At 37.3% G+C, this 20,024-nt stretch overlaps 2 protein-coding genes across 8 annotated transcripts in view; both read left to right on the forward strand.

The window, feature by feature from the left end:
* The first annotated feature begins 292 nt into the window (after positions 1-292).
* Positions 293-6,415, forward strand: LOC148862878 (putative alpha,alpha-trehalose-phosphate synthase [UDP-forming] 9). 3 transcript variants are annotated; one of them, XM_088975029.1, is made up of 4 exons: positions 293-508; positions 2,995-5,108; positions 5,234-5,507; positions 5,584-6,415. In XM_088975029.1, the coding sequence occupies exons 2-4, from the start codon at positions 3,121-3,123 to the stop codon at positions 5,905-5,907; spliced, it is 2,586 nt and encodes an 861-aa protein (XP_088831155.1). In that variant the 5' UTR covers positions 293-508; positions 2,995-3,120; the 3' UTR covers positions 5,908-6,415. The 3 variants fall into 3 exon arrangements, with proteins under 3 accessions (XP_088831155.1, XP_088831156.1, XP_088831157.1); XM_088975030.1 differs by lacking the exon at positions 293-508 and adding an exon at positions 626-691; XM_088975031.1 differs by lacking the exon at positions 293-508 and adding an exon at positions 1,298-1,421.
* Positions 6,416-10,859: 4,444 nt separating this feature from the next.
* Positions 10,860-20,024, forward strand: part of LOC148862879 (AP-1 complex subunit gamma-2-like) — an 87,389-nt gene continuing 78,224 nt past the window's right edge. For 2 of the 5 annotated variants that reach the window (XR_016108966.1, XM_088974432.1), the window contains exons 1-4: positions 10,864-11,212; positions 13,318-13,620; positions 13,772-13,913; positions 14,366-14,539. Coding sequence is in view for 4 of the 5 variants with exons in the window: in XM_088974432.1 (XP_088830558.1) it covers positions 11,181-11,212; positions 13,318-13,620; positions 13,772-13,913; positions 14,366-14,539 (651 nt within the window). In the remaining variant the exon portion in view is untranslated. Of the gene's footprint in view, positions 11,213-12,934; positions 13,191-13,317; positions 13,621-13,771; positions 13,914-14,365; positions 14,540-20,024 lie in introns of those variants that run through there. The other 3 variants (XM_088974434.1, XM_088974435.1, XM_088974433.1) reach the window with 3 other exon arrangements.

Consider the following 20,024-nt stretch of genomic DNA (forward strand, 5'->3'; position numbering starts at 1 on the left):
GGTAGTATTATTATATTCTTAGCAAAAAAAACGTAATATTATAATATAAATAAACTTAATTAATGAGAATTGAGAAGAATTAAGAAAGGATATTTGTGGAATATAGTTGTTAAGCAGGGGCCTTTTCGAAATTAGATTAAAGCGAAAATAATATAAAAAATGTAATCAAACTGCGGTTAAAACCTAACTTGGGTGGGCTTCTCGACTTGTTTGATTGTTTGTATTTTTCTCTTTTTTATTTTTTTTTATTTTTTATTTCAGCTTTCTCATTTAATCAGTCTTTACTTCGCTCTTTGTTGCAAGACAAAGAAAGAAAGAACAAGAAACTCCATTGTTGTGCTTTTCAGTGGCTTTTGAACGCCGGAAACTCTGACATTCTCCCCGCATTCCTCGAATACTTAAAATTTTAGATACCTGGAACTTCGCTGCAAGTGTAGTCAGTCGAGCTACTCCTTTTTAACTTCATTTTTTTTCTCTGGCTTGTTGTCGATCACGGCCGCGTTCCCCGGTAAGTTTGCACGGCATCCTGATCTCCGTTCTGTTTTCTCCTTTTGTGGTTAATTATAGGATTTTCTTTGTTCTTCTTCCCGTCGTTTCGTTTGTCTGAATTGTGACGATTCCGCAGAAAATCTTGTCGTAGTTTGTTGACAGGAGTTTGGTGATCAGTTTTCTTTTTGAATGTATGCTTTAGGTGAGATCTCCAGGTTCTGTTTCTCTTTTACTGTATTTATGTTTCCATTGAGACTTTGGGATCTAGAAGTTTGGCTGTTACTTGGAGCGCTTGATCTAAATTTGAATATGCATTTCTTTCAAAACTTAATCGGGTAGCTTTCGTGCTTTCTTTCCGGGTCTGCAAACTTCGTTTGAGAAATAAAATTCATTTTTATTCTTTGAAGAATTCGCCTCAAATTTTGAACACACTTTGTTCTCAAGTTTAATAATATGTAATTTCTCTGTTTTTCCCCATCGTTGAAAAATTTTACAAGACGTGGAGAAATCTTTCTTAAATCTTCTTCAGAAGTCGGAGGCAGAAGATACAGCAAAGAGAGTGAAATGGAATATCAGAGAAAGAAATTTTACAAATAACTGAATATTTTCAAGAATGAGAAAATTAGTTCAAGGACAATAATGGAGGCATTTTTGTTTTTTCCTTCGGGAATTACTAGAAGAATTCTAATCCTTAAAACAATGAACGTGTATGATTTTGAAACCAGAGATTTTAAGGCCATATGTTGTTTTCTTTTATTGAAAATCTATTAATTTCCACAAATAGCGACGGAGATGAGGGGATACTTGGAGACTTTGTTTAAAAGTTTCGGTTGAAATCTTCCAGGGTTTATTCTGATGTCATTGCTTTCCTCGGTGAAAAGACTCCATCTATCTATTTGGGTCTTTAATTTAATTATAATCCCGAATTTACGGTAAGATATGTTGAATGCATGCTAATATCAGAACATGTCTCTACTCCTAAGCAGAAAATTATTGAGTGCGGGTTTGATTGGTGTACATGCATATCTTAGTGTCAGACATCAATAGATTTCTCATCTTACATTAGCGAAATTATTTCTAGTACAATGAAATCCTTGCCTATCTTTCTGAAAACTACAAGACTATGCAAATTTAGGTCCATGAGCATTTTCAGAAATTGATCTGGGTTAGTGAATCTTTAGGCCTTTCTTCCATAAAGCTGGATTTAGAGTAAGTTTTAGATTGTTAGCCAAGAGTTTCCAAGTGGATTAGATCATATGTAAGTAGGTATAGTTAACATGGAAATTTCTAGTTTGTTTGTTGCATTTATCTCCTAAAACTTTTTCTTGTTTAATGGTTTTAGTTACATTTGTGATTGCTTTATGAAATCATATTCCACCATTAAAAGAAATTAGTGAGAGAAAAGCAAACTGTTCAAACAGTTCTTTTGATTAGAAACAATGGAATGCAACCAAGGGATCAGACTTATTATTCACTCTATTTGGCCACTATGTTTGCTCATACATCAGTGCTTGTTATGCTTATTATCAAATTCGGATTAGCTGAACGCTTTGGCTGTTCAGCGGGCGGTGGAACCAATGATGAGGTTCCACGCCAGTAATAAATTCATGGGCCCCACTGTGAAAGGTGCGGACCCCATGTATTTTATTATTGTCATGGAACCTTATCATTGGTTCCACAGCCCGCTAAACAGCTAAAGTGTTCAGCTAAACCTTGCTCCTTATTATCATTGTTCATTTTGTTAACTCACTACACTTACTAACCTACTATGTTTTTCAAATGTCTTAGAAGGCCTTAAGAAGTTGTGTTAGGTGAGCAGTTAAAAATCTTTAAGATGGTAGGTACTATTGGCCATTTGTTTGGACTTGGGAGAAGGTTCCATGGTTTGCCTTTGCTACATATTGAAGCTGGAAGGATACCAAGTAGCATAGAATGAACATTTGATTTTTTTTTTTCTTTTCTCGAATGGGTATTTCTGCCTACCTGAAGTGTGATATTATTAACACCATGCTTTCTAAGGCTTTCAGCCATAATCATCTTAGGTAATAGAAATGTTCTGTCTTTCATCTGGATGTCTTCTCTATGCATGGTCCACTTCATAAACAAGAGCCTTCGTAGAATGAAAGCAGCAAGTTTAAGGAGTAGTAAATTAACTATTTTGTGGCCCAAATTATAGGACGGTTTAGATGTTGATGCAGCTTAGTGGTTTAGATTTAAAATTCTGCCAAATATAGGGTGTTAGCTGAGGATGCTTTAATCCTATTCTATTAGTTTGTTTAGATTATATCTGTTTTGTGTACAATCTCTTTGCACTCAATAGAATAATGGAACTTGATTTTATATTGAATTATGAACTATTAAACATTTAAACTTTGATGGCTTTGAATATAATGGGACTTGATTTTATATTGAATTATGAACTATTAAACATTTAAACTTTGATGGCTTTGAATATTTCAGGTCAAAAGTTCTTTAATTATGTGATGCTTTTACTCTCTTGTGCAGATGCCTTTCATATCTATACTTTGGGATGATTGTCAGGTATTTCCTGGAGAAATATGATTGTTTGTCACTAGTTGAGCTGCATTTGTACAACTGCCTATCAGGACGCCTACGCTTCTTGTAACAGTCATGGTATCAAGGTCATGTGCTAATTTTTTGGACTTGGCTTCTGGGAACCTTCTGGATCTCCCTCGGACTCCAAGATCACTTCCACGTGTGATGACTGTTCCTGGAATTATCTCTGATTTAGATGGCGATGTTGTTAAAGATAGGGATTCAGGTCTTACTACTTCATGCTTATGCCGTGAGCGAAAAATTATTGTAGCAAACATGCTCCCGTTGCACTCTCAGAGGGATACAGAAACAGGCAAATGGTGCTTCAGTTTGGATGAAGATTCTCTTCTGTTACAACTGAAGGATGGTTTCTCATCTGAAACTGAGGTCGTTTATGTGGGTTCTCTGAAAGTTCATATAGATGCCATTGAACAGGAAGAAGTTGCCCTAAAGCTTCTGGAGGATTTCAATTGTGTTCCTACATTTCTTCCTCCTGACCTTCAGAAGAAATTTTACCATGGATTCTGTAAGCAGCAACTGTGGCCTCTTTTTCATTATATGTTGCCTATTTGCCCAGATTTTGGTGTTCGCTTCAACCGGTTACTTTGGCAGGCATATGTTTCTGCAAATAAGATATTTGCAGATAAGGTCATGGAAGTAATGAATTCCGATGATTATGTCTGGGTTCATGATTATCATCTTATGGTTCTTCCTACTTTCTTACGGAGGCGATTCAACCGAGTCAAGCTTGGTTTCTTCCTTCACAGCCCCTTTCCTTCATCAGAAATCTACCGGACATTGCCTGTTAGAGAAGAAATTCTGAGAGGACTGCTAAATTCAGATCTGATTGGTTTTCACACTTTTGACTATGCTCGACATTTTCTATCTTGTTGCAGTAGGATGTTAGGAATTGATTATGCATCTAAGAGGGGGTACATTGGGTTAGATTATTTTGGCCGCAAAGTATACATTAAAATCATGCCTGTTGGTATTCATATGGGTCGGCTACAATCTGTCTTGAATCTTCACTCTGCTTCAATCAAAGTCAAAGAGATCCAAGAACAGTTTAGAGGAAAAAAATTGATTCTGGGAGTAGATGACATGGACATATTTAAAGGAATAAGCCTGAAATTGCTAGCTGTGGAGCAGCTTCTGCAACAACATCAGGAGTTGCAGGGCCGACTTGTCCTAGTTCAAATTGTGAATCCTGCAAGGAGTACAGGGAAAGATGTGCAGGAAGCAAAACGGGAGACATATTTGATAGCAAGAAGGATCAATGAAACTTATGGTTCACCAGGCTATGACCCAGTGGTCATAATTGATCATACTATTCTGAATTATGAAAAGATCGCTTTCTATGCTGTGGCAGAATGTTGTATAGTAAATGCCATTAGGGATGGGATGAACCTAATTCCATACAAGTATGTTGTTTGTAGGCAGGGAACTCGACAGATGGATGAAGCGGTGGGGGTATCTGCAGAAACACCTCGAACAAGCATGCTTGTTGTGTCCGAGTTTATCGGTTGTTCACCCTCTCTGAGTGGGGCAATTAGGGTCAACCCATGGGACATTGATGCTGTAGCTGATGCATTAAATTTGGCCATTACCATGCCAGAGGCTGAGAAGCAATTGCGGCATGAGAAGCACTACCGATATGTTAGCTCTCATGATATTGCTTATTGGGCCCGCAGTTTTATGCAGGATTTGGAAAGAGCATGCAGGGATCATTACAGCAAGCGTTGCTGGGGAATGGGTTTTGGCCTGGGTTTCAGAGTTGTTGCCCTCTCTCCAAGTTTTAGGAAGTTGTCCATTGATCATGTTGTCTCAGCATACAAGAGAACAGATAGGAGGGCAATATTTCTGGACTATGATGGTACCATTGTGCCTCTAGCATCTATTAATAAAACTCCTAGTCCTGAAGTAATCTCTATTCTCAACAATTTGTGCAGCGATCCTAAGAATACCGTGTTTATTGTTAGTGGTAGAGGGCGGAGTTCTCTGAGTGAGTGGTTTGCTCCTTGTGAGATGCTTGGAATAGCTGCTGAACATGGTTACTTCATAAGGTATTAAGTTTTATTCCTCCCGCACCTCATTTTTTAGCTTGGTGTTTGAAATATTTTCAATACAAAATTTATCAAAAAAATATTTTCAATACAGAAACTGAAAGATGCTACTCTTCTTTTTTTAGGTGGTTTAAATCCTCTGATTGGGAGTCCAGTACCTTAGCCTCTGTCTTTGATTGGAAACAAATTGCAGAACCTGTCATGAAACTTTATACAGAAACAACTGATGGGTCTTATATAGAGCTAAAGGAAAGTGCATTGGTCTGGCACCATCAAGATGCAGACCCTGACTTCGGATCCTGCCAGGCAATGGAATTGTCGAGTCATCTAGAAAATGTTCTTGCAAATGAGCCAGTTGTTGTTAAGAGAGGGCATCAAATTGTTGAAGTTAAGCCACAGGTATGGATGGAGGTTGTCTCATTAACGATTTGCTTCTTTGTAGCTAAGGTCCTAACAATGACTTAATAAATTGCAGGGAGTAAGTAAAGGGTTGGTTGCAGAGAAGATTCTATCCACAATGGTCAACAATGGAAGTCCGCCAAATTTTGTCATGTGCATTGGAGATGATATATCTGATGAGGACATGTTTGAGAGTATATCAAGTACAGTCTCTAGTCTATCATTACCTGTGGGTCCAGAAACCATTGCTTGCACTGTTGGGCAAAAGCCGAGCAAAGCTAAGTACTACCTGGATGATACTGCCGGTGTTTTGAAACTACTTAAGGGAATAGCTATTGCTTCAAATATGAAGCCACGGAGTAACAGCCAAATTCATGTTTCCTTTGAAAGTTCTACTTGAGATGCACAAGGAGTGTCTATTTTATGCACCAAGATGAGCAGTAATGGAATCGTTTTGGTATGGTTTTGCAGAGCACAAGTTGTGTACTCGGCATGTTATTTGTGTCCATGGCCAAGAATCAGGGTTATTGAGTTGCTTCCATTAACCTAATCTGGTGAATATTGAGATCTTGCCTGTGCAGTTTTGGTGCTGTCATGAGATGGGAGATTTTGTTTATTCTCCCGATACCAGACTTCTATATTTTCGGAAACAAGCAAATGGTGGATTGTGGATGTATCAGCATCCTGGGAGAAACAACAATTTTTTGAATATAATGATGATGGAAAGTGATACAGGTATTCAGGTTGTCGGTATGTTGGTTGCCACTGGGAAGCCTCTTTTGAAGCAGTTTTCCATTTATAGTCTTGGATGTTTATACTGGTTATTCATGCTGGTCCAGAGGGTGCCATTGATTGTATAGTTACACTTTTTCACATTAAATATAAGTCACCTTTATAATAGTAAGAAATGATTTAAGCACTCAATCACTCATAATTTAAGAATGGATACGAGACATTAAACAGAACTGAATCAAATAGGATTCATTTAGTCGATCCCATATAGTTGAAACATGGTTTAGATTCTTTAGATGGTCGTGATCAAATATGAGTCACCTTTATGCTTAATATCTTCGAACTGCATAAATGAATTGCTAACTTGGTATAGGCTACTCGTATGTTTTTTTAAGGCAAGAATCATATATCATTCAAACTAAGAAACTTGGAAACTTGTATGAGCACAGGAATATAGACTTAGAAACTTGTATGAATCACAGTACCAAGCAAAAAAGCGCAGATACAAATTCTTCGAAAGAACAAAATATAGACTTGTATGCTGTATCCTTAGAAGGATGAACTGAAACACAAAGTTATAAACTGAACGATCATCCCAAAATAAACATATAATTTATATAAACAAAACCTTAGTGTCCAAAATCTTTCTATTCTTGGCCAAGTAGTCAAGCCACAATCTTCTGCTAGCTTGTGATCTATTGTCCTCTACCACAATATACTGCAATTCAACTTAAATGCTGAAGACTGGACCCTTTTGTTCTTAAAATGTGCATAAAGATTTTCAGACTGGAATATTTCTGCTCTTATTTTGCTCCATTGAGAACCAAGTTTTCGACCCCTTACTAATTTGTTTTTGTCCAAATGGCGGGGAAATTTTCTCATCCAGAAAGGGCTATTGGAAAAAAAAAAGGAATTTTCATACGGTTGATAATTATGGCTATAGCTTGGGCAGGACAATCATGTGTAGCTCAAGAGTCCCTCTTGCCTAGCTCAAGGTCCATCCCAAACCCATACACTCATGCATTGGTATTTATCCCTGTATTTCAATGCTGACATAATATTATCATCCTTTCTCTACCCATAAACTAAGGGTTCTTTTGGTTTGCTGTCAGAATTGGAATTGGAATTGGAATCAAAATCTTCTGAAATTGGAATCGGAATGGTTCATTTCTATAAAGTCTGTTTGGTTCAGACAGGAATTGGAATGGGAATTTGAATGAGTAGGAATGGAATTTCATTTCCTAGGGAGAAGCAGGGAATGGGCTGAATGGTTATCCCCCAAATGAGGGAATGCTATTCCAGCTGGAATGGGAATATGAGTCCAATTCCATGCAGTCAAACAGTTGGAATCAGAATAGCCCATTCCGATTCTAATTCCAACCCCCCTATTCCTGTGAACCAAACAGGGCCTAAATTAAAATCTCTACTGTTTCAGTTTCCCTAAACTCAAAACATGCAACGAGTAAGGGTGGTAATTGGGTGGGCTGAATATGAGTTTGGGATACTATATTTTACTAGTAAATGTGTACGTGCACTTGCATGTGGAAGTATCTCTAAGATAAAACTATTAATAATTCATGGGTAGTTTCTGAATGGTTATAACTTAAGTGGGTAGTTTCTGAAGTGAGAGTAAAGAACATATATGCCCTTTTTTATGCCCATTGTGTGCTTAGACAAGAAGGGTAGAAAATGTCAAATGAAAAATCTAGAAAAAATGAGAATTCACTCTTTATAGGTAGTAGGGCTGTTCACGGGTCGGGTTGGGTTGGTTTACTGGCATTTTTCCAACCGACCCAACCTGGTCGGTTTACTTAGAAATGAAACCGAAACCAACCCAGTACTAATTCAAACCGACCTGGTCGATTTGAATTGATTTGGGTTGGTTTTGTGAATGATTCTCTCAGTGTGAACGGTAAAGGATTCAAGTCTAACAAAGCAAAGGCTGGATGCCTAGTAATTAAAAATGATTTGATGGATTAAAACTACTATTTTATATATCAAAAATTTTATATATAATATGTATATTTCTGAAATAAATCTGAAATATATATTAAAACTGAAATATATCAGATATATATATATATATATATATATATATATATATATATATATATATATATATATATATATATATATATATATATATATATATATATAAGCTAGTTCGGGTCGGTTCGGTTTTGATTTTCATACATGAACATGGAGATAGCCACAAACAGCGTCATTATCAATAAAAATAATTATTGTTTATTACACTTATTTTTTTTCAAATTTGATTAATAAAAATATCATAAAGATGTATTTTTTTTATACATTTTTTTGTAATTTTCTATATTATTTCTATTTTAAAAATTTTATTACCTAACTATGACTTCATAGGTTGATAAATTTGATTTTGATGGTTGAATTGCTTAGCCATCACTTGGATAAAGAATGATTTTGTTTTTTGAGTTAGTTTTAAAATAAACAATTATTTTATATTGGGCATTTGGTAGTCTTTTTCTATAATAAGCACTCAAATAAGCATTTGTGACTATTTTGTCCTTCATTTTCTTTCAAAATTTCAAAATATACCATTTGAAAGCACTTTTAAGAAAGTACTTTTAGGAAAGCACTTTTATGAAAGCACTTTTACTTTTATACCATTTTCTCAAACAAAGAAGTAGATGTATGATATTATACATGTGCTTGCATGCTTTTTTTTTGCAAAATTTATGTATTTTTTATTTTTTTATTTTATTAGTTTTTATTATTTATTTGTGACATTAGAGGTTCACACATTTAAGCCAAAGATTGAACTATTTATTATTAATTTTTATATTTCATTTTTGGTTATTTCTAAATTATGTATTTTATTTTCAATATCAATAAAAATAATTATTGTTTATTATACTTATTTTTAATTTAATTAATAAAAATATCTTATATGTGTATTTTTTCTACAATTCTTGTAATTTTATATATTTATTTCTATTTTAAAAATTTTATTTCCCAACTTTTACTTCATAGGTTAATCAATTTGATACGGATGGTTGAATTGCTTAGCCACCACTTAGATAAAACATGGTTTTGTTTTTTGAGTCAGTTTTAAAATACGTAGGTTTATATTGTTAAAAATATGGGCATATATCTAATTAGTAGCATTTATTAGTGAAATATAACTATAGGATTTAATAAGAGAAAATGGGATTTTAATACCTTAGATATAAGACTTAATTAGAGGGGACTAAATGAGGTGGAAAGTAATAGTTGAAGTGACATTTTCAACCCTTACAATTAAATATTGATTAAATACACAAATATAGGCATTTTATTAGCCATTAAAGCTGGAATTGAATTTATAATAGAATAACTTTTATACCCTTTCTCAAACAAAGAAATAGAGGGCACTTTTAGTCCAAATAAGTTCCACATTGCAAGCATAAATTAAGAAATGTTTGAGAATTATGATCTACGACTTGGGCTGGTAATATAAGACCAGGCTTAGAACTTCATTTGGTTGGGTTTGAACAACCTCATCAATCCCAAGTCCAACCAAACCTAACTCAGTCCTAAATCATCCTAAGTTGTGTTGGGTTTAGTCTACGTGGGTTTTGAGTTAGGGGTGATAAATTATAGCCAAGAGTAAGGCCTTGGCCCAATACTTTTGACCTGGCTAGATTGACACATAATACAAAGGTGGTTTATAGAATTGTTATAAGAGGATTTTTTTTTTTATAATTTTACCTACAAATAACACAATAATAATAATAATAAATTAGTAAAAATTAATAAAAACATTTTTTCAAAAAAATTAATAAAAATTAACATTAAGATACAAAAAAATAAGACAAAAGAATAGGAAATTGACCACTCTCACTAAAGCGTAACTTAGATTGTGATCGGATAAATTAAACATAACCCTAAAGAATAATACTTGAATTGAATTTAGATGAACACCATTTAATCATCTTCAATTTTGCTGAGAAATAAAACCCGTACAGGTCCTAACTACTATTGTAATTAAATCCAAGAGGCAAGAGCCAAGAGGAATGTGTGCATGGTTTTTAGGGTTTGGTGGTCAACGAGGTGAAAACAAAAGTGAGCCACGGGTAGGAGGTGAACATGAAATGTATAGACGACCCAAAGCTAGGGCAGGTTTATGGTCAACCCAGGTCTGACTCTAAAATTTGGGCTTAAGGCTCGAGCCTGAGGTCAAGCCTGATTTTCCCAATCCGAGCCCAACTTGCCTTGTAATTTGATGCATTTAAAGTGGGCTCGGGCCTAGGCTGAGCTCAGGTTGGTCAATGAATCCACTCTAAAATTATATTTATGTATGTATGTAAATATATATACAAAATATCTATACAAAAGTTATATATACAAATATGTATCTATATATATGTAAATATGTATGCAACATTTACATATATAAACATGTATAAATGTATATAATTGGACTGGGTTCAGGCTACTTAAGGGATAGGCCTGAGCCCGGCCCAAAAAATAAAAAAGTTTGACTTTTTGGGCCCAAGCCCAGCCCAAGGGCCAAAAATCCAAGCCTAACCCGTGTTCTCTCGACTCCGATGACACTCGCCTGGACAGATACAGTACTACATGAATTTCATTACCAAAATTAAATTTTGATTAATTTGTGTAATTGATCCTTAACTTCGGAGATCTCTCTCCTCCGTTTACAGGGCATACAGACAAAGAAGAAGGAAATGGCAAAAGAAAAAGAAGATGAAAAACCTCACACAGACATAATTCTGCACTCTCTCTTTCTCTGATCCGAATTCCGCTTCTGCATTTCTGTCACATTCTCTTACCTCCTTTCTTAGACACTTCTCAGCCATTACCTCGGATCTCAGCCATTACCTCACTTCTGTGTCATTCTGCGTCTGAAACTGCTCTTATTAGGACCGGATTGAGCTCTCCCAGATATTCACGACGGATTCAATCATGAATCCTTTCTCTTCAGGAACGCGGTTGCGGTAAGTGGTGAAGCAGGCTTTGCTTCCTGTTGGATCGAGTATGCGAAAATGTTGATTTTGTGGCTAAGGCCGTTCTTGATAGGGAGCTATGGGCTTTAGAGTAATAGAGCCTAGCATTTATTTTAATTGAACTACATAGAAAAACAATGAGATTTATAGTCCATGGCGTTTAAATTATCATATACGATAATTTTGTGCTGCGAAATGAATGCAATTTATGAAGAAAAGAGCATTTTCCCTCTGCTCCTTCTCTGCCTGGAATTGTGAATAATTTACTTTAATCATTTTGTTTCACTTGGTTATACATTTTTAAATGTAATAGTGAGCAACCAGATTTTGCACTCCGTTTCTTTTATTTTCCTTCATTTTTGCCCACTATAACTTCATTTGTACCGATGTTTTGTTTGTTTGCATTGCATATGAAGTAAAGTAAAACCTCAAGCAATGTAAAGCAAAACCCAAAGCCAAAGTGAACCAGAATTTGCTTTTTTCTCTTTCTCATGCATTTGTATTAAATGAAATTGCACTCCAAACAAGTGGGGCCTTAGGCTGTGTTTGGTTGCAATGTAAATAAATTTGCACTGATGCAAAATCATGGCAGTGTAAATGATTTGAGTGTAAATTCTGACCCATTTTTATTTCAAATTTTAGCGTATTTTGTTTGATTGCAGTACAAATGAAGTAAATTAAGACCTGAAGCAGAAGAAAGTAAAATCCAAATCAAAATTAAACGAGAATTTGCATTTTTTTACATTGCACTCCTATGCATCTGTAGTAGTGCAAATAAATTTGCATTGTAACCAAACACAGCCTTAGTAACAAAATAAATTGCCACCGGAGGTTCGTTTGAGTTAAAATTCTAAATTAAGACTAGATTTTCAAACATGCAAAATGAGATACAGCGGATGAAATTAAGAATTCTTAATTACTAACCATGCATGAATATATTGAAAATGCTTGGTTCACACCGTTTAATCTCAATCACTAATTTGTTTATTAGGCTGCTTCCTGGATGTCTTCCATATATTATTAGGGTGCAATTGATATCATCCTTCCCATCATGGAACTTCCTGGTGGAGATTGTTGTTTCTGTTGCTCTAAAACAAGGGGGACATAGACATATGAATTTAAGGTGCCTGTGGTGGTCTTGCTGCTTTGGAAGAGTTTACTTTCTCTTTATTAATGATCTATGCATTGTTAGAGCTTATACGGTTATACCAAATGCCTCCTGATACTCGTTCTTTCAAGTGATTTTTGATACACAAAACAGAAACTTCACTTTACATATTGGTGCATGTTAGCCTTGTCATGATGTTATATTTTCTTTATATGCATGCAATCTTATTTAGTGTTCTCCTGTAAGTGTGCTGATCTACTATATTTTTTATATGTAATAGTTGGGGGGATCCAATTTATGTGGATTAAAGTTATAAACAAGGCATTTTGGCCAAGTAGCTCTGGTACTTTGGGTGGAGTGGAATGACCCCTGGAGGAGAGTGGTGGTGTGCATTAACAGGGAGTGATTGGATTTTAATGGGATTCTAGGGTGCTTTACACAACAGTCAACACACATAGTATGTATTCAGAAGGTATCATGAGGTTCCACCGTTTTTTTTTTTTTTTTTTTTGTGGGGGGGATACATGATTTACATCTCGGGAGGATAAAGGTGTTGGGCAGGCAGGTAATGTGACTTGTGCCTGGTTCTGTACTGACTGAGCTCAACAAAGGTCACTTTAAGCCAATTCTTAGAAGGTTGGGGAGAGCAGGTGGTCTTGTTCTCTATTTCTATATTGGATAGGGAGCTGGATGAATATAAAAATATTTTTAGAAGGTTGGAATGTGCACAAATTGGACCGTCAAGCTCTGATGTTGGCTATTGGAAAGAATGCTCGGATGGGTGCTTTTCAGTAAATAATTTATGAGACCTTTATTGGAACTGGGAGGAACCATCCACCACCTAGGCGAATAGGCGACAAGGTGCCCCTGCTTGCCTATCTCGTCTTGGCGTCTTGAAAATTATGTTTATAGCAGTTAATTAATCTAATTACGTTGCTTGAGTTTGTTAACATTATTCATGTGATATATACTAATTATTTCATTGCAGGGATATGATTCGAACTATACGTGCTTGTAAAACTGCAGCAGAAGAACGTGCTGTTGTTAGAAAGGAATGTGCTGCCATTCGTGCTGCATTCAGTGGAAATGATCAAGATTGTCGTCATCGCAACCTGGCAAAGCTCATGTTCATTCACATGCTTGGTTACCCCACACATTTTGGTCAAATGGATTGCTTAAAGTTGATAGCATCTGTTGGATTTCCAGAGAAGAGGATAGGATATCTTGGCCTCATGTTGCTTCTTGATGAGAGACAAGAAGTTCTTATGCTGGTTACAAATTCTCTGAAGCAGTATCCTGCAATACTTTAGTAATTCACCGATTGCTCAATTATCTTTAATCAGAATGAGCATCTTTACAATGAATATTATAGGGGAAATAGAAAAAGGAATAGAAATGTTTTGTAGTTTGCACTTTGCTGAGAATTCTTAACATATATACAGAGACCTCAATCACTCAAATCAGTATATTGTGGGGCTTGCCCTTTGCGCTCTAGGTAATATTTGTTCAGCAGAAATGGCTCGTGATCTTGCACCTGAGGTGGAAAGGTTGCTTCAGCTTCGAGATCCAAACATTCGAAAAAAAGTAATTCTTTTTTTTTTTGGTGAAACATATTTCTTTTATGGTCAATAATATCATAGTTTTGGGAATGAATACTTGGACATCCAAGCCATTGACCTTCTGACACATGATGTTGTGGTAAAAAGTAAATGAAATTCATTACAATTAAGCCCAAGCTTGGATCCATTACCGTCGTCTACTCTTGAAATAGAGAAACTTTATTTGGATTGAAGATTGACGAGTCTTGATTTGTTTTTCTTTCTTTCTTTTTTTTTTTTTTTTTTTTTTTTTTTTCAGATGGGTGGTCGGTGGATCTTTGAAACTGTTTTTTCTTCCCGTGCATTCATGTTATTATTTTATAATTTTTATAGTTTTGTCATGTGTTTATATCCTTTTCTTCTATTTGTTCTATTGATTTAGCTTTATTTCCTTTGATAAATGTGGTTTATATATAGTTCCTTGCTTGTTTACTGTAGGCAGCATTATGCTCTATAAGAATTATAAAGAAGGTCCCTGACCTGGCAGAGAATTTTATTAGCCCTGCTGCTGCGTTGCTTAAAGAAAAGCATCATGGAGTTTTAATCACTGGAGTTCAGTTATGTACAGATTTATGCAAAGTCAGTGCTGAGGCCCTTGAATACTTTAGAAAGGTATTTATTTACTATAGTTCATAGTTTCATACTATATGCTTCTTAACCGTTTACTCCAATGCAACAACTATTTCTATGTAATGACTGCTTGAATGAAAGTTTACTAAAAGTTTTCATCCTTCCCTTTTTTAATAAAAGTTTTCTTTTCTCAAGAAAAATACTGCTTTAAGGCCTAATTATGTTTCTTGGTTCTAGTTTGGTGGAATGGAATGAATGGTTAACCAGGAGGATTGGCATGGGCATAAGATTTTTTTTTGATGGATAACTGTAAGACTTTATTGAGATATTAAAAAAATGAAAATATATACAATATGGCAAGCTCCCCGTGGATAGGCTGGTTTACTCTCACCTAACCCAATTAATTGTTCCCTTATAATTGAGTCCATAACAATTGATCCTTATTTACCCTTTGTTTGGCCAAAGTGGGTAGACTATTTGTAGATCTAGGAACCTAGCAGAAAGTTGACTCTATCCCTTTCTAGGTGTCTTATCTCCCTCATGATGTGCTGGTGTTACCATCTTTCCTGGGCATAAGATTTTTATTTGATAGTTGTTAGAATGCTCGAGTTAGGGGTATTTTGGTCATTCTGGTGTATCTTATTGAAAGTGAAATGTTTATTGTATCTGAGTTTAAGTTATGTGTCCCATCTTCTATGAGGGATAAAATTGCCTTTCTTGTAACTCAAGTTTTTCATGAATAAAAGTTAAGTGAGTCGGCTAGAGGTACTTTTGTACATCCTCTCTTCTAGTCTGGCCGAACACTCTTCTCCTCTCCTTCTTCTTCTTCTTTCTCTTTTCTTTCTTCTTTCCTCTTCTCTACTTTGACCTAGAAACAATTAGGGTTTATTCACATGGTATCAGAGCATTAAGGCCTGGTGTTCGTTTTCTTGCTGTTGTCTTCTTCCTGGGTTCGCCGCCAGCTTCATAGTAGGTTTCATCATCCTACAACTGATCTGATTGAAGAATCGATAAAGGGCTGAAAAGGAGTTGTCGTTTTGAGGGCCTGGAGGTGAGAATGCCTTTGGCCGGTGCCGTGGTGGTCGTTGAAGTGGTATACTAGACCCTCTATTCAGTGTACGAAGAGGGCTGGTCGTATACAGGTATGGACACTGTTGTCGTGTGTTCAGAAATGGACAGTGAATGCTGATTTTTTTTTTGTGTGCTTCAAAAGTTAGTTGTTGTGGTGCTGGGTGAAACTAATACACATATTAGTCATATTTTTTTGTGTGTTTTCTTGCTCACATGTGTGCTGAAAGAAGAGTGGTAGACTGCTGATGTCCACGACAGCAGTGGTGTGGTGTTGATTGTGTTGTGGTGGCTGACATATCTATGTTTTTAAATGCTTAAAAGTGAACCCCTAGACCTTGTGTGTAATCAGTTCTGCAGTTTGCAGAACAAGTGTTCGATGAAATGACTGAGTAATTTCAGTAGTGGTGTGTTGGTGGTAAATGGTCCTGCAGTGTGCAGTCCAAGTGTTTGATGTGTTGACTGAATGATTTCAGATTTAGAGTGTAGTGTGTAATGTGCAGTTGAAGAAAGTGGGTTGGTGGTATTGTAAGTGAGATAAGTCTTGTGACAAGTGTGAGATTGTGGTGTATATTCAGAGGAGACATAATTGAGATGGCTTCAACTGTAGTTGGGAATGACACAAAACAGGTATCATGCTCTCCTTAGATTATCTAAGTGTTCAAATGGCATCCATCAAGTTGAATGGTGAGAACTATGTACCATGGGCAAAATCTGTGGAGGTGTTCTTGAAGGCCAAGAGGAAAGTAAAACATGTGAGGGAGGAGAAACCTTCCTCTGATTCTCCTGGGTTCAGTGATTGGGAACAAGATGATGCACAGATAATGACATGGCTTTGGAACAACATGGAACCAAAGATTAGTGTGAACTTCATGTTCCTAGATACAACCAAAGAGATCTGAGATCATGCTAAAAAGTTGTACTTTGGACAAGACAATACAATTAGGGTATATCAGTTATACGAAGAGTACTTCAATTTGAAGCAAGGAAGTCAAAGCTTAGAAGAGTATTATGCAAGTTTGAGAAACATCCGCAATGAGCTAAATGTGTATCACCCTCTCACATCAGATGTCCAGATCCAACAACACCAACGTGAACAACTTGATGTGACTCGGTTTCTTGTGGGCTTGAAGGCTGAGTATGAGCCTGTTAGAGCATAGATATTGGGGGGATCAGCTCTCCCCTCACTTGAAGAAGTTTTTGCCCGTCTTAAGAGGACATCCATTGAGCCAGTGGAACATTCTTCCTTCTCTGATAGATCTGGTTTGGTAGTGACTAAAGGGAGTAGTCGTGGAAGTAGAAGTGGTGGTGGCAGCAGTGGCCCTCCAAGCAACCGTGGTGGGCACATGTTTAACCGGGTCAGTGGCCGAACTGGAGGCCGTGAGTCAGGGGGAGGCCGTGGAAAAGGAAGGGGTAATGCTCAGAGAAAATGTATACACTGTGGCTTAGAGGGGCACACAGTTAATTTCTGCTATGATTTGCGTGGTCCACCCAACACTTGGGCTAACCATGTTACATCTAAGAGTAGTAGCACAATTACTGAAAGCCAGCAAACTGCACCAACCCCCTCTACACCCACTTGTGCTTCCGGGCAAGAAATGGTGAGTGTATCATGGACAATATATGAGCAGTTCCTTCAAACAACTCAGCAGAACATAGCTACACTTGCCCATTCAGGTATGACTTGTTTAGCTTCCAAAGCTTCACCCTGGATCATGGCGATTGCTCAACTATAGGAGTGTAGTGTGGTGGGTGTTGGTGAGGTGCCGAAAGAGGAGGAGACTGTTTAACTACCATCGCTGAAATCTGTGACAGTGGATGTTTCAGCAATGGTCAGCCACAAGTGTTGTGGGATAATGGCGATTGCTCAACTATAGGAGTGTAGTGTGGTGGGTGTTGGTGAGTTGAGGTAAAATATTAGTGTGAATAAAAAAAATTAATATTTTTTTTTCGGCAGCCATGGGAGACAGTACAAATCTGTTATGTTCCCTCCTGACTACTTGAATGTGCAAATGACCTCCATCAAACTGAACGGAGAAAATTACATCCCTTGGGCCAAATCTGTTAAAGTGTTTTTCAGAGCTAAGAAGAAAGTGAAACATGTGAGAGAAGAAAAACCTCTAGTTGAATCCGAAGAATATAGTGATTGGGAACAAGAAGATGCTGGCTTGATTATGGAACAGCATGGAACCCAAGATTAGTGTGAACTTTATGTTCTTAGACACAACAAAGGAGATTTGGGATCATGCAAAAAAACTTTACTTAGGGCAAGACAATACCACCAGGGTATACCAACTCTATCAAGAGTACTTTAATCTGTAGCAAGGTAATTAGAGTCTTGAGGAGTACTATGCTAGTCTAAGGAATTTTATGAATGAACTGAATGTGTATCACCCTCTTACATCAGATGTCAAAGTTCAGCAATAGCAGAGAGAACAACTTGATGTTACTAGATATTTGGTGGGATTGAAATCCGAATATGAACCGGTGAGAGCCCAAATTCTGGGTGGGTCTTCCCTCCCCTCTCTTGAAGAGGTGTTTGCTTGTCTCCGGAGGACTTCCATTGGACATCCGGAAAACCCTACCATATCGGATAGGTCTGCTTTTGCAGTGACAAGGGGGGGAGGTCGTGGTGGTAGAGGTGTTGCTCATTAGAGTCAGCCATGCTGTGGTAGTAGAGGTGGACACATGAACAGTCGTGGTGGAGGGCATGTTGGAGGACGAGATTCAGGGGGAGCTCGTGGTAGTGGACGTAATAATGGTTTGAGGAGGTGTACGCATTGTGGTATGGATGGACATTGTTAATTTTTGCTATGATCTACCATATCTCGACGTTGTTTTGTGTGTCTCGATGTAACCTTCTTTGAGTCGGTTCCTTTCTTTTATGGGTCGGGTGTCTCTTCTCCTTCCACTCTCCTTTTGCTTCCAGCTCCTGTCCGGACCTCACTCCTCTTGTTCCAGCTGCGACCACCTATACATCAAGTGTATACGCATTGACATGCACTGGCCCCTCCAGCTTCCTCCTGTATGACCACCTATCCATCAAGTGTATACGCATTGACATGCACCTGCCCCTCCAGCTTCGTCTCCAGTGCCACTTCCTCTTGCACGACCACCTATTCATCAAGTGTACACGCATCGACATGCACCGGCCCCTCCAGCTTCTTCACCGCCAATGGATCCAATAGTAGTTTCCATAGCACCCTCACACCCAATGTCTGACCTTGACCTTCCCATTGCCCTACAGAAAGGTAAACGCAGTTGTACCCTTCATCCTATCTCCAATTATGTTTCTGTTTCTCACCTCTCTCCTTCCCATCGATAGTTCATTTCGTTGTTATTTTCTAGCTCTGTTCCTAAGGATGTCCAGGAAGCCCTTATCTCTCCATGGTGGCTTCAGGCAATGGAAGACGAACTCTCTGCTCTGGCTCATAATCATACGTGGGATCTCACCACTCTTCCTCTTGGTAAGCATGCTGTAGGATGTAAGTGGGTTTACACAATCAAGTATTTGCCTGATGGTAGTGTTGAGAGATTGAAAGCTCGGTTGGTTGCCAAGGGTTATTCATAGTTATATGGTATTGACTACACAAAGACCTTCTCTCCTGTTGCCAAGATAGGTTCTATTCGTGTTTTGATCTCCCTTGTTGCTATGTATGATTGACCGTTGTTTCAGCTTGATATAAAAAATGCTTTCTTGCATGGTGATCTTCTTGAGGAGGTATATATGGAGCAACCACTCGGGTTTATTGCTCAGGGGGAGGATGGTAAAGTGTGTAAGCTCAAGAAAGCTATTTATGGACTTAAACAATCTCTCGTGCATGGTTTGGAAGGTTCAGTGAAGTAGTGAAAAAGTTTGGCATGAAGCAGTGTCAAGTCGACCATTCTGTATTTAGTTATGATTCTGATGCTGGGAAGATTTTGTTGGTGGTATATGTGGATGATATTGTTATTATTGGTAGTGGCAGGTTCGGATTGATAGGTTGTAGATCTTTTTGCATGATCACCTTCAGACAAAGGATCTTGGCAAACTAAAATATTTCTTAGGGATAGAGGTTGCAAGGTCCAAACATGGTATTAATTTGTGCTAGAGGAAGGTATAGAAGGTTAGTGGGTAAGCTAAACTACCTAACTATCACTCGACCAGATATTTCATTTGCAGTTGGTGTGGTGAGTCAGTTTATGCAGAATCCTCAAATCCCTCATTGAGATGCAGTTCTAAGGATTATAAGGTACTTGAAAGGTGCTCCAGGTCGTGGCTTGCCATACAAGAGTAGAGGAAAACTTGAGATAGAAGGGTACACCGATGCTGATTGGATTGGTTCTGTATCTAACAAGAGGTCGACTACGGGTTATTGTACCTTTCTTGGGGGTAACTTGGTGACATGGAAGAGTAAGAAACAAACAGTGGTGGCAAGAAGCAGTGCAGAAGCTGAATACAGAGCCATGGCACATACAA

This window comes from Nelumbo lutea, chromosome 3 (genome assembly GCF_056320005.1).
Source record: "Nelumbo lutea isolate HS-2025 chromosome 3, American lotus-T2T, whole genome shotgun sequence".
In the NCBI taxonomy this organism is placed as follows: domain Eukaryota; kingdom Viridiplantae; phylum Streptophyta; class Magnoliopsida; order Proteales; family Nelumbonaceae; genus Nelumbo; species Nelumbo lutea.

Excerpts from the sequence above, each read along its gene's own strand:
- LOC148862878 (XM_088975029.1), top strand. The coding sequence starts at position 3,121 with ATGGTATCAAGGTCATGTGCTAATTTTTTGGACTTGGCTTCTGGGAAC. Across the intron at positions 5,109-5,233 it reads GAACATGGTTACTTCATAAG|GTGGTTTAAATCCTCTGATT; the intron begins GTATTAAGTTTT and ends TTCTTTTTTTAG. Across the intron at positions 5,508-5,583 it reads TTGTTGAAGTTAAGCCACAG|GGAGTAAGTAAAGGGTTGGT; the intron begins GTATGGATGGAG and ends AATAAATTGCAG.